Source organism: Cricetulus griseus, chromosome 8 (genome assembly GCF_003668045.3).
Source record: "Cricetulus griseus strain 17A/GY chromosome 8, alternate assembly CriGri-PICRH-1.0, whole genome shotgun sequence".
NCBI lineage: Eukaryota > Metazoa > Chordata > Mammalia > Rodentia > Cricetidae > Cricetulus > Cricetulus griseus.
The window spans coordinates 28,543,165-28,556,650 of record NC_048601.1 but is presented as its reverse complement, the minus strand read 5'-3'; the positions used below and the strand labels follow the sequence as shown (position 1 = coordinate 28,556,650).

The 13,486-nt window shown below is 38.6% G+C and overlaps 1 protein-coding gene across 10 annotated transcripts in view; it reads left to right on the top strand.

Annotated features, from left to right (window-relative positions):
- The window catches only part of Zfand4 (zinc finger AN1-type containing 4), a 69,778-nt gene that overhangs the window by 50,088 nt on the left and 6,204 nt on the right, over nucleotides 1-13,486 (top strand). For 7 of the 10 annotated variants that reach the window (XM_027429204.2, XM_035449016.1, XM_035449015.1 and 4 more), the window contains 2 exons: nucleotides 2,439-3,617; nucleotides 4,191-4,245. In XM_027429204.2, coding sequence (XP_027285005.1) covers nucleotides 2,439-3,617; nucleotides 4,191-4,245 — 1,234 coding nt within the window. Of the gene's footprint in view, nucleotides 1-2,438; nucleotides 3,618-4,168; nucleotides 4,246-4,312; nucleotides 4,350-13,486 lie in introns of all 10 variants that reach the window. The other 3 variants (XM_027429203.2, XM_035449014.1, XR_003487627.2) reach the window with 3 other exon arrangements.

The window sequence follows — 13,486 nt, the reverse complement described above, 5'->3', positions numbered from 1 at the left end:
ATCTGCAAAAGCTGAACATGCTTCTGTAACCCTCACACTGCAGAGGCTGAAGCACAAGTTCTAGGCCAGACTTGACTTACCCTGTCTCCAAAACCAGACAGGCTGGGGAGATTGCAAGTATGAGACAGACAGCTCCCAGGAGCTCACTGGCCAATCAATGTAATATAATAGTGAGTTCCAGCTTCAGAAAGCGACTCTGTCACAAAGAGTAAGGAAGACACCAACTGAAGAAGACACCTGCATCAATCTGTGACCCCTACATGCATGCACACACATGTACCTGCATTCATGTACCTACTTGCACATACCACACACATTAGTAAACAAACATTGCAAGTACTGATTTAAAAATATTTCATGTAGGTTGGAGTATTGTGGTGAAGTTATCTTTTGCTGTGTTATGTTAGGAGAGAATTTGTGTGTGCTAAAATGTTCTCATTTTCACTTTCTTCTTTATTCTAATATGGGTTTGTTGCCCCCTTTTCTGTTCTTATAACTTTTATTTAGGTAAGTATTAAGAGTTCTATAGGTTAATAGGTAAGAATATTATGTAGGGAGGTAATTTATTTAAAGAGCACTCTTTTTGTGTTTTTTAATCACTGACACTCCCATCACAGGGAAGAATAGGTGGGTCTTCTGATTCTGTTATTTCTATTTTTTTCTCTACCCTCTCTGCACAGTAGAGCCTCCTTAAAACTCCATCTACCAACAACTTCAGCTTGTTCCCTTTGGGCCTTTATTAGCCCATTTTGATATCCCTGATATTACACTCTTTTTGGTATTTATACAGGTGGGATTTTCTCTTTTGTTTGGTTAAGTCTAGGCTGCCCTACCTCTCTCTTTTCTTTTTGAAGCTCTACATTCTTGCTTGTCACCACAGGTGCAAGCTTTGCATATGAGCCTCCTACATTTGATTGTTTTTAACCTTATGACTAATTTGAAGGCCATATTCTCTGTCTCTCCATTTGCTGATGATTTGGGTCATGGGTAGTTTTATTTGCATGTATTGTTGATCTCTTTGGAAGTCTGTGTTTATTTATTTGGGAGCATACGTATTGCTATTTAGGTTTTGACAACTATTGTTCATTTCCTAAGGCCTAGAAAATAATCTCCATTTTTGAAAAATTATCTTTTGGATATATATATATATATATATATATATATATATATATATTCTGCATGTTGGCAAGATAATGACTTCAGGGTAAAAGTGGCTGTAAGAGCTATAAGTCCCTTTGCAAGGGACTTGCATCTATCCAGCCTTTTTAGGTCTCCTTTTCTCTACTGGTACCTACTGAATTTTCAGTATGTGTTTCTATGGGCCAGGCTATTGGAATGTCATCCTGTGTCTGCTGACCATCCCTGTGCTCAAAGGCCAAAACTCTTCTGAGCTCTCAGCTTCACTATTGCTGTGATAACTGCTGTGTAAACTTTCTGTGTTGGGTGTGACAGGCAGGTCCTGTCCTTGGTTTACTGTCACACGAGGCTCACGGATATAGTATGCACTTGCACTTTGGTTAAGACACATATACAGCAAAAGGAAACAAAAGCAAAATTAACAGAGGGAGAAGCATATGGATCCAAGTCCAGGTGAAGCAGGCACAGGCATCATAGAGGCTTCCCCGAAAGTCTTAAGATAGGCTCGATTTCTCTGTCAGTGAGTTGTGACAACACATGTGAAATCTCATCTCAAGGTATTCCATTAGCAGCTCTGCACAAAGGACTTTTTCTCTTTTTCCTGGTTTTTAGGCTTGTCCTATGTTGTACCCTCTGCCTGCTATGTATTTGTACATTTCAAACTCAGAAGAAAAGCAGGTGTTCATTACAAACCATTTCCTTTGCACAAGCAGTTGAGGCTCAGCTATTGTGATGAGCTAGGGTAGGAACCTTTCCTGAAATGTACACAGAAACCAACAGAGGGACAGTCTTTTCAAGGCCAGCAGTTTAGTCCTGTTAGCTTTATCTCTGAGTACCTGCCTATACACAGTCATCTTAGCCATATCTAAGATAATCTACTGTTTCTTCTTCCTAAAAGCCTGAGAAAGAATTAATCAAGGAATAAAACAAAATTATCTTTTCTTTAACATCTTCAGAAAATTATGCTCAATAAATTAATATAACAAGTCCTTCTCAATCATAATCTTAAGATTTTTAATATTTTAAAGCATTTCTTTGTTGCTTATATTGAGAAGATGACTCATCTTGTGGCCTGGAGTGGACTCTGTCAAGCAGGCTGGCCTCAAACTCATGACAGACACCCTGCTTCAGTCTCCAAGTGCTAGTACGATAGGTGTGGGTCTCCACACCCAGCTTTTTTGAGCACTGTAAATTGAGGTAACAAAAATGCCAATATGGTAAGTAACATTTTCTCCACTGATTCTTGCTGAAAGACGGAAATAACGATGTTGAGGAATTACATGTGCACTCTTTTCTTGTAGCCTAAGAAAGTTGTCAAGGTAAAACCTCGCCCACCTGTAGCTCCTCGACCTCCCAGCAGTTCTACAGCAGCAGCCCGGCACAGACTGTTAAGAGTCCTGCCTCACATCGGGCAGTCTTGTTTACCTTCTCCTGGGAATGCCTATCTCCCCGAAACATCCAGGAATGCAGGCACAAGTTCTTCGGCAGCTCAGGGCCCTGTGGATAGACCAGTGTCATCTCTCAGGAATGAACTGCTGAAGGAGGATGATAAATGGGAGATGAACGCACTGTCTCATCCTCCGGGTAGCATCAGACTGCTACCTCAGATGGCCCACATAGAACTGGAAAATGACAAAGAGCTTGCAGATTCCGTACTTCATCTTGGATCATCTCTGCCTAGGCGGACAAAACTCCTTTCAGGGAACTTGCCATCGAGTAACGAGGATGATGTCGTCTTATTTCCACCATCAGAAGAGTGTGTATCTGAAGAGTTGCTCCTGCCGGAAGTAGGTCCCTTTGCTCCATTCGCAGAAGGAAATGGTGTCGAGCAGAGCAGTGGTGTGGAAGGCATAGGGAAGGTAACGCCAGAGTTCCCACTCACTAAAGGTGATAGAGGGCTGAGAGCCGCAGAGCAGCCCCTGAACCATGTGGCGAGAGTGTTGAGCAGTGACCCAATAGACAATGCGATTCTTAACCACCGAGAGTCGAGCTCTCACAAGAATAGACTCCTGTCGCCACTTCTCTGTGCTGCACCAGTGTCTCTACACAATTCTCTGGTGAAGCCACAGAGACAGTCGAAATGTTTTGAGTCTGGCAACCCCTCAGCGTCTACTTCACAGAATGCCCTGCGGGAATTGGACATTCGAACCATAGCCGATTCTTCTTTCTCTAGGACTGCTCGCTTCCGTGGTGTTAAAGTCGATTCGCCTGGGAAAAGATCTGACATTATTTCCAAAGTCGAAGCTCGAGATATCACAGAAATGGCTAACAAAGCTTCCAAAGAGCCTGTTGGTTGTGTAAATAATAATGGCTTTTTGGCTTCACTTGCACGAAGTGCAAGCAGAGACAGTTTGCAGAACACACGCGGGGCAGGCAGGCTTCGACCCTCTGGAATTGGGTTGTCTACAAACTTCCAGCACTTTCAGGATGAAAATATTAGGAAAAGTTCTCCCCAGTCAGAACCTACAGAATTTTTTTTAGTAAGTATTTTCTTTTCAGTTGATTCTTGTAGCTAGTCTTGTAGTGAATGACTATTTCATATTTAGGTTTTTATTTAGGTAAGAATACCTACAATTAAATTGTTTTTTCATACATTTCACTAAAATACTTACCTAATTTGTAGGAAATCTATTGGATGATTGCTTTTTTGCTTTTTTTTTTTTTCTTTTTAGACAGATTTCTCACGTAGCCCAGGCTGGCCTGGTACTTCGGGGATGAACTTGAATTCAGATCCTGCTTCTAGCTCCTAAGTGCTGGAATTACAGGCATTACTGCCATGTTCATTGTTATTCTGTAGTTTTCAGTAATACATAGTTTCATTAAGACTTTTTCCAGTGTCAAGACTTATCTAAGCCATCAAGTTTTACTTGTTTAAGGATAAAAAATAAGCACAAGAAGCAAGATTAGATCCCAAGTTATCTTAAACAAAGAATAGAATAAATAATTTATAATGGATGCCACCAACATTTTAGCAATAGAATACAAGTATTTGATGTTTGGTGACCTATTCTGCATTGACTCACCTTTGTAGGTGTTTTGTGTTTTAATTGTAGTCTGCTCGTGGTATTGGAGTGAGTGGGAATAATGCAGCAGCAGGGAAAAGAGTAGGTAAGCTCCAGCTAATTTTGGAAACTACGTAAGAATCACAGCATTAACACACTGTTGACTTTTCCAGGAGAGATGGCAAGAACCTTCTCAGTGGTATGTACAAGGTAAACTGTCCTAAACAGTTCATGTCAGAAAATAATTTGTGACCTGACTACCAGGGTAGCACATGTGGAAAGAAAACAATTTTCTTTATCTATCAGTCAGTACATACATGGTTGCTTCCACATTTTAGCTACTGTAATACTACCATGACTATGAATGTAACAAACATACCTTCAGTTATTTTGGGTATATATGCCAAAAGTAAAATTGTTGGATCATATACATTTCAGTTTTTAATTTTTTAAAGAATCACAATATTGCTTTTCTGTATCATGTTATAGTCCTAATCCTAATAACGGTATGTAGTTTCTCCATATTTGTACTTTGTTTTCTGGTTTAGGCTTTTGTTACTTTTGTTTTTGTGCTTTCTATTGGAATGAATGTGTGATGATACATTACTGTGTTCTATATTTGGTTTTCTGTAATGGTGAATGATATTTACTCCCTAATTAGTGATAACATTTGCTTATGTACTTATTAGATGTTTGTCTATCTTCTTTGGAGAAATACAGTCATTTACCTATTTTTGATTCAGGTTGGGTTTTTTTGAAGTCTGTATTCTATGAATGGCTTTTTTATTCTCTTGAAAACATTTTTTGAGGGTCACCCATTGGCTCAGCAGGTAAAAACACCATCTACCGTCCTTCCATCTGTCCGTCAATCTGTCCATCCATTCATCCATCCATCTATCTCATCTATCTGTTGTTTTAGATTTTTGAGACAGGGTTTCTCTGCGTAGCCTTGGATGCCTGGAACGTGCTCTATAAGACCAGGCCAGCCTTGAACTGATAGAGATCTGTCTGCCTCTGCCTCCCAAGTGCTGGGTTTAAAGGTGTGCGCCACCACCGCCTCACAAGCTTTATGATCTAATACAATCCCCAGGACCCACATGGTTGAAGGAAAGAATCAACTCCTGCAAGTGTCCTCTGACCTCCACATGCATGAATGCACATGTGTGCACCCAAAGAAAATTAATAAATGGAAGAAAACTTTTTTAAAAATGAAAACACCTTTTGATGTACAAATTTTTAGTTTAGTTTTAATCAAGTCTGTCTGTTTTTCCATCGGTACCTATCCTTCGATGTCATATCCAAGAAATCATTGCCAAATTTAATATTAATTTTGTATCCTGATACTTTGCTGAAAGTATTTATCAACTGTAGAAGTTTCTAAGTAGAGTTTTTAAGGTCTTTTATATGTAAAATCATATTATCTCAAATGAAGATACTTCAGTTGTCTTATTGCTCTAGTTGAGACTTCAAGTACTCTACTGAATACATATAGAGAGAGTGGGCATTTTTGTTTGGTTCCTGACTGTAGTGGAAATGCTTTGAGTTCCTTTTCTTTTAGATTGATGTTGGCTTAGGGCTTGCTGTCAACTGTTTTGTTATATGTTGAGGTATGTCCCTTGTATCCCTTTGGGACTTTTTAATCAAGAAGGGCTGTTAGATTTTTATCAAAGGCCTTTTATTTATTTAATAAGATGACCATGCGAGTTTTGTCTTTCAGTCTGTTTATGTGGTAGATTATTGATTTATGTGTGTTGAACTATCATTACATCTCTAAGCTGAAGTCCATTTGATTGTGTTGGATAAGTTTTTTAATGTGTTCTTGAATATGGTTTGCAAGTATTTTATTGAAAATTTTTGCTCTCATGTTCATAAGAGATATTGATCTATAATTGTCTACTTTTGTTGGGTCTTTGTCTGGTTTTGGTATCAGAATAATAATGGCTTCATAAAAAATTATAAAATGTTCCTTCAGTTTCTATTTTACAGAAGTATTTGAAGAATGTTTCTGTTAGTTCTTCTTGTAAGGTCTCAGAATTTTGTGTGCAATCCATCTGGGACCGAGTTTTTTCAAGACTTTTAAAAATTAATTTTTATTTAAGTTAAAAAGAATCTTATTTTACATGACAATCTCAGTTTCCTCTCCCTCCTGTCCCCCCATCCTCCCACCATCTCCCCATCCCACCCCCATCTGCTCCTCAGAGATGATGAGGCCTCCCATGGGGATCATAAAATCCTGTTACATCATTTGGGGCAGGACCGAGGCCCTGCCCCCTGTGTCTAGACTGAGAGAGTATCCCTCCATAGGGAATGGGCTCCAAAAAGCCAGTTCATGCACTAGGGATAAATACTGGCTCCACGGCCCCACGGCCAGTGGCCCCATAGACTGTTGAGGCCCCGCAACTGACTCCCACATTCAGGGGGCCTGGTTCAGTCCTATGCTGGTTCCCCAGTTGTCTGACTGGGGTTCATGAGTTCCCATTTGCTCAGGTCAGCTGTTTTTGTGGGTTTTCCCAGCGTGGTTTTGACCCCTTTGCTCATCAGTCCTCCTCTGAAACTAGATTCCAGGAGTTTGGCTCAGTGCTTAGCTGTGGGTCTCTGCTTCTGCTTCCATCAGCTACTGGATGAAGGCTCTAGGATGGCATTTAAGGTAGTCAGCAGTCTCATTATAGGGGAAGGGCATTTAAGGTAACCTCTCCACTATTGCTTAGATTCTTAGTTGGGGTCATCCTTGTGGATTCCTGAGAATTTCCCTAGTGTCAGGTTTCTAGTTAAGCCCATAATGTTTCCCTCTATCAAGGTATCTCTTTCCTTGCTACCCTTCCCTATTCTTCCCTCAACTAGAACTTCCTGATCCCTCACGTTCTTCTCCCTCCCTCTGGTTCTCCCCCACTTTCTCCTACCTCCATCCCCCCTCCCCCCATGCTCCCAATTTACTCAGGATATCTTGTCCCTTTCCCCTATCAAGAATTTTAATTACTGATTCTCTTTCATTTGGGGTTAGGGGTCTGTTTAAATTGATTACTTGACCTTGATTTAACTTTTGTAGATCACATATCAAGAAATTCATCCATTTCTTGTGGTTTTTAGTTGCTGGAATACATTTTTGTTTTTGTTTTTGTTTTCGAGACAGGGTTTCTCTGTGTAGCTTTGGAGCCTATCCTGGCACTTGCTCTGGGGACCAGGCTGGCCTCGAACTCACAGAGATCCGCCTGCCTCTGCCTCCTGAGTGCTGGGATTAAAGGCGTGTGCCACCAACACCCGGCCTGGAATACATATTTTTGAACTATGTCTTTTGGATTCTCTAAAATTCCTTGGCATCTGTTGTAAAGTCTCCCTTTTCTCTTTTTGTTACTTTGGATAAAGGTTCTGTCAATCTTCTTGTTTTAAAGTAACCAACTGTTGTTTTTATTGATTATTTATATTGTTTTGTTATTATTTCTTTTTAATTAAATTCAGCTCTGTGATTATTTCTTCCTGTCTATTTTTGGATTTTTTTTTTCTTTTTTTAGCTTTCTAGAGCTTCTGTGTGTGTTGTTAAGTTACTATATGAGATCATCCGAGGTTTTTTTTTTTTTTTATGGAGTGGTTTAGTGGTATTAACTTATTAACTTGTCTCTTAGAACTCTCTTTATTGTGTCCCATAGATTTTGGTATGTTCTGTTTATTTTTATTCCATTCTGGAAAGTTTTTAATTTTGTTTTTTGATTCTGGTCTTGACTGAATTTTCATCCAGTAGTGAGTTGTTTAGTTTCTGTGAGTCTGCATACTTTGTTGTTTCTGTTGTCAGATAGGATACAGGATGTTTTTTCAATTTTCCTGTATTGAGTCTGGCTTTGTGTCCTAGTATGTGGTCAATTTTGGAGAAATTTTCATGAGCTGCTGAGAAGAAAGTACATTTCTTCATTATTGTTTGGGTGTAATGTTCTGTAAATGTCTTGTAGATCCATTTTATTTATAATATTATTAATGCCAGTTTCTTTAATTTTTGCCTGGATGATATGTCTGTTGGTGAGAGTGGAGTATTGAAGTCATGCATTCTTACTATGTTACCATCAAAGTGTTGTTTGAGATATAGTAAGTAGTGGTTTTTTCTTTATGAAAGTGGAAATTTGTGAATAAATGCTTAGAATTGTGATATCTTCTTGATAAAAATTTCCTGTTTCTTTTGATTTAGTTTTGCTTGAAAGTTCCATGGCTTGCTTCTTGGTTTTCTCTACTTGGAATATGTTTTTCCATCATTTCACCTTAGTATAGTTTTTGTCATTGATGGTTAGATGTGTTTCTTGGAAGCAGCAGAAGGATGGATTCTGTTTCTAATCTAATCCATTCTGCTAGTCTTTGTGTGTGTGTGTTTGTTTGTGTGTGTGTTTCATTTTTTTAAATTAGGTAGTTGAGACTATTAGCATTGAGAGTTATTATTCAGCAGTATTTATTAATTTCCATTTTGTTGCTTTGTTTGAGACCTCTTTTGGTTAACTGTTCTGGGATTGTTTATTCTTTGTGTTCTTTTGGTTGTAGTTAATCTTCTCTTCAGACTGAATTATTTCTTCTAATAGTCTCTGTAGAGCTGGATTGGTGGACAGAAATTGCTTAAATCTGTTGGAAGCAGATGGAGAGACCCACAGCCAATAATTAGGTGGAGCCTGGGGGAATCTGCTTCAATCAGTTGCTGGATGAAGCCTCTCTGATGGTGGCTATATTAGGATATGGTCTAATCCTAATATATTACAATTCTAAGCATTTATTCACAAATTTCCACTTTCATAAAGAAAAAACCACTACTTACTATATCTCAAACAACACTTTGATGGTAACATAGTAAGAATGCATGACTTCAGTACTCCACTCTCACCAACAGACATATCATCCAGGCAAAAATTAAAGAAACTGGCATTAAATAATATTATAAATCAAATGAATCTATAAGGACAGCAGAGTATCATTAGGAATCGTTTCATTGATTCCCCCCCCCCACGCCCCTATTGTGTTTGGTTCTATCCTTGGCTTCTAGGCTATCTAGACTCTGGTTTTAGGCCTTCCAGGCAGTATCAGGCATGGGTTCCCTCTTGTGGCATGAGTCTCAATTTGGACCAGTCATAGGTTGACTGCTTCCACAAGTTCTGTTCCACCTTTACCCCAGCACTGAAGGCAGAGCTAATTGTAGGTTGAAGGTTTTGTGGCTGGGTTGGTGCTCCAATCCGTCCACTGGAAGCCTTGACTGATTATAGAAGATGTCTATAGGAGTCTTCTCTAGGGGTACTCTCATGGATTCCTGGGAGTTTGCATTGGACTAGGTTTCTAACTCATTTCCAAATCCTCCAACCCCGGCAATTTCAATTGTTTCTCCTAATACTCTCTCCCTCCATTCCCCTACCTAATTCCTCCTGTTCCCATCCCCACATGCTCCCAGTCTACCCTTGAAATCTATTCAAATACCCGCGCCACCGAACCCAGGAATGTTGTCATTTGCTTTTTACTATTTACTCTTTAGACTTTTTGAGGGGGTCCAGCTCCCAAATAAATCACACACTGAGGCTTATTCTTAGTTAATAATGTCTGGCCTTAGCTTGGCTTGCTTCTTGCCAGCTTTTCTTAACTTAAATTATCCCATCTATCTTTGACTTGGGGCTTTTATCTTTCCTCTATTCCTGTATACCTTTTCTTTCCTTATTACTCCGTGTCTGGCTATGTAGCTGGGTGACTGGGTGGCTGGCTCCTGAAGTCCTCCTCTTTCTTCTCTCATTTCTGAACCTCCCCCTCCCCAGATTTCTCCTCATATTTATCCTTTCTGCCTACCAGCCCAGCTTGTTCCTGCCTCACTATTGGCTGTTCAGTTCTTTATTAGACTATCGGAGGTTTTACATAGGCACAACAACACAGCTTCACAGAGTTAAACAAATGCAACATAAACAAAAGTAAAACACCTTAAAATAACATTCTCCAACACAGGGAGATCTATAGTCCGTGGTCCGCCTCCTCCTCCTCCTTGTTACTTAGCCTCTCTGAGTTTGTGGATTTTAACATGATTATCCTTTACAGCTGATAGCCACTTTCAAGTAAATATATACCATGCTCATCTTTTTGGCTCTGGATTACCTCACTCAGGATGATTTTTTTCTAGTTGCATCCATTTATCTGCAAATTTCATGACTTTTTAAAAGCTGAGTAATACTCCATTGGGTAGATTATAACATTTTCTTTGTCCATTCTTTGGTTGAGGGACATCTAGGTTGTTTCCATTTTCTAGCCAAATAAAGCTGCTATGAACATAGTTGAGCAAGTGTCCTTGTGGTAGGATGGAGCATCTTTTGCGTATATGCCCAAGAGTGGAATAGCTGGGTCTTGAGGTAGATCAATTCCCAATTTTCTGAGCAACCATCATATTGATTTCCAAAGTGGCTGTACAAGTTTGCACTCTTACCAGCAATGGAGGAGTGTTCCTTTTGCTCCACATCCTCACCAGCATGAGCTGTCACTTAGTTTTTGAACTTAGCCATTCTGACAGGTGTAAGATGGAATCTCAGAGTTGTCTTGATTTGCATTTCCCTGATGGCTAAGGATGTTGACCATTTCTTTAAGTGCTTCTTGGCCATGTAAGATTCCTCTTTTGATAATTCTCCACTTAGATCTGCATCCCATTTTTAATTGAATTATTTGATTTGTTGATGTCTAGTTTCTTGAGTTTTTTTTTTAAATATTTTAGATACTCTCTGTTGGATGTGGGGTTGTTGAAAATCTTTTCCCATTTTCTAGGCTGCCATTTTGTTCTGTTGAAATTGTCCTTTACCTTACAGAAGGTCTTCAGTTTCATGAAGTCCCATTTATTTATTGTCTGTCTTAGTGTCTGTGCTATTGGTGGTTTGTTCAGGAAGTTGTTTCCTGTGCCAATGCAGTCAAGACTATTCTCCACTTCCTCTTCTGTCAGGTTCAGTGTATTTGGTTTTATGATGATGCCTTTGATCTACTTGGACTTGAGTTTTTTGCAGGGTGATAGATATGGATTTATCTGCATTCTTCTATATGCTGACATCCAGTTAGATCAGCACCATTGTTGAAGATGCTTTCTTTTCCCCATTGTATATTTCTGACTTCTTTGTCAAAAATCAGGGATTCCCTAGGTGTGTGGATTTATGTCTGGGTCTTCAATTTGATTCCATTGATCTGAGTGTCTGTTTTTATGCCATTATCAAGCTGTTTTTATTACTATAGCTCTATGGTAGAGCTTGAAGTCAGGGATGGTGATGCCTCTGGAAGTTCATTTGTTGTACAGGATTGTTTAAGCTATCCTTTTTTTTTCTTTTTCCATATGAAGTGTTGAGTATTGTTCTTTCAAGGTCTGTAAAGAATTGTGTTGGAATTTTAATGGGGATTGCGTTGAATCTGTAGACTGCTCTTGGTAGGACTGACATTTTTACTATGCTGACCCTACCTCTCCAAGAGCATGGAGATCTTTCCTCTTTCGATATCTTCTTTGCTTTCTTTTCTTCAAAGGCTTGAAGTTATTGCTGTACAGGTCTTTCACTTGCTTGGTTAGAGTTACCCCAAGATACTTTATATTATTTTTGGCTATTGTGAAGGGTGTTGTTTTCCTGATTTCTTTCTCAGATCATTTGTTGTTTGTATATAGGAGGGTTAGTGATTTTTTTTGAGTTAATCTTGTATCCAGACACTTCTCTAAAGATATTTATCAACTGTAGGAGTTCCCTGGTAGAATTTTGGGGGTTGCTTTTATATACTCGTGTCTGCAAATAGTGATAGTTTGACTTCTTCTTTTCCAATATGTATCCCCTTGATCTCCTTTGGTTGTCTTATTGCTCTAGCTAGAACTTCAAATACTATATTGAATAGATATGGAGAAAATGGACAGCCTTATCCTGTCCAATTCCTGATTTTAGTGGAATTGCTTTGAGTTTCTCTCCATTTAATTTGATGTTCACTGTAGGCTTGCTGTAAATTGCTTTTATATTATTATATTTAGGTATATCCCTTGTACCCCTGATTTCTCCAAGTCTTTTATCATGACAGGGTGTTGGATTTTGTCAAAGACTTTTTCAACATCTAATGAGATGACCATGTGCTTTTTTCTTTAATTGTTTATATGGTGGATTACATTGACAGATTCTCATATTTTGAACCATCCCTCTATCTCTGGGATGAAGCGTATTTCATCATGGTAGATGATCTTTGGATGTGTTCTTGGATTCAGTTTGTGACTGTGTTATTGAGTATTTTTGCATCAATGTTCATGAGGGAAATTGGTCTGTAATTCTCTTTCTTTGTTGAATGTTTGTGTGGTTTGGGTATCAGGATGACTTTAGCCTCATCAAATGAATTGTACAATGTTCTTCTGTTTCTGTTTTGTGGAATAATTTAAGGTGTATTAGCTCTTCTTTGAAAGTCTGGTAGAATTCTGCACTAAAATTCTGGCCTTGGGATCTTTTTGGTTAGGATACTTTTAATGACTACTTCTATTTCCTTAGGAATTCTAGGTCTATTTAAATTGTTCATCTGATCTTGATTTAACTTTGGTAAGTGGTATCTATCTATCAAGAAAATTGTCCACTTCTTTTAGATTTTCCAATTTTGTGAAGTACATATTTTTGAAGTATGACCTAATAATTCTTTGGATTTCTCCAGTGTCTATTGTTATGTTCACCTTTTTGTTTCTGATTTTGTTAATTTGGATATTCTCTCTCTTTTAGTTTGGATAAAGATTTGTCTATCTTGTTGATTTTCCAAAAAACCAACTCTTTGTTTCATTGATTCTTTGTATTGTTCTCTTTGTTTCTATTTTCTTTGTTTCAGCCCTCAGTTCAATTCCTGCCATCCACTCCCCTCAGGTATGTCTGGTGCTTTTTGTTCTAGAGCTTTTTCAGGTGTGGTGTTAAGTTGCTAGTATGAGATCTCTGCAATTTATTTATGAAGGCACCTAGTGCTATGAACTTTCCTCTTAGCACTGCTTTCATTGTACTCCATAAGTTTGGGTATGTTGTGTATTCATTTTTGCTGGACTCTTTAATTTCTTTTCTTTTTGTCTTGACCCAATAGCCAGTCACTCAGTACAGAGTTGTTCAGTTTCCATGAGTTTGTAGGCTTTCTGTTGTTTCTGTTTCTGTTGAAATCCAGCTTTAATCCATGATTGTCTAATACAATGCAGGGAGTTATTTCAGTTTTCTGCAATCTGCTGATACTTGCTCTGCGACTATGTGGTCAGTTTTAGAGAAGGTTCCATAAGGAGCTGAGAAGGTTATTCTTTTGTGTTTAAGTAAAATGTTCTGTAGATATCTGTTGGGTCCATTTGGTTCATGGTGTCTGTTCGCTCCATTATTTCTCTAGTGTTTGTTTAG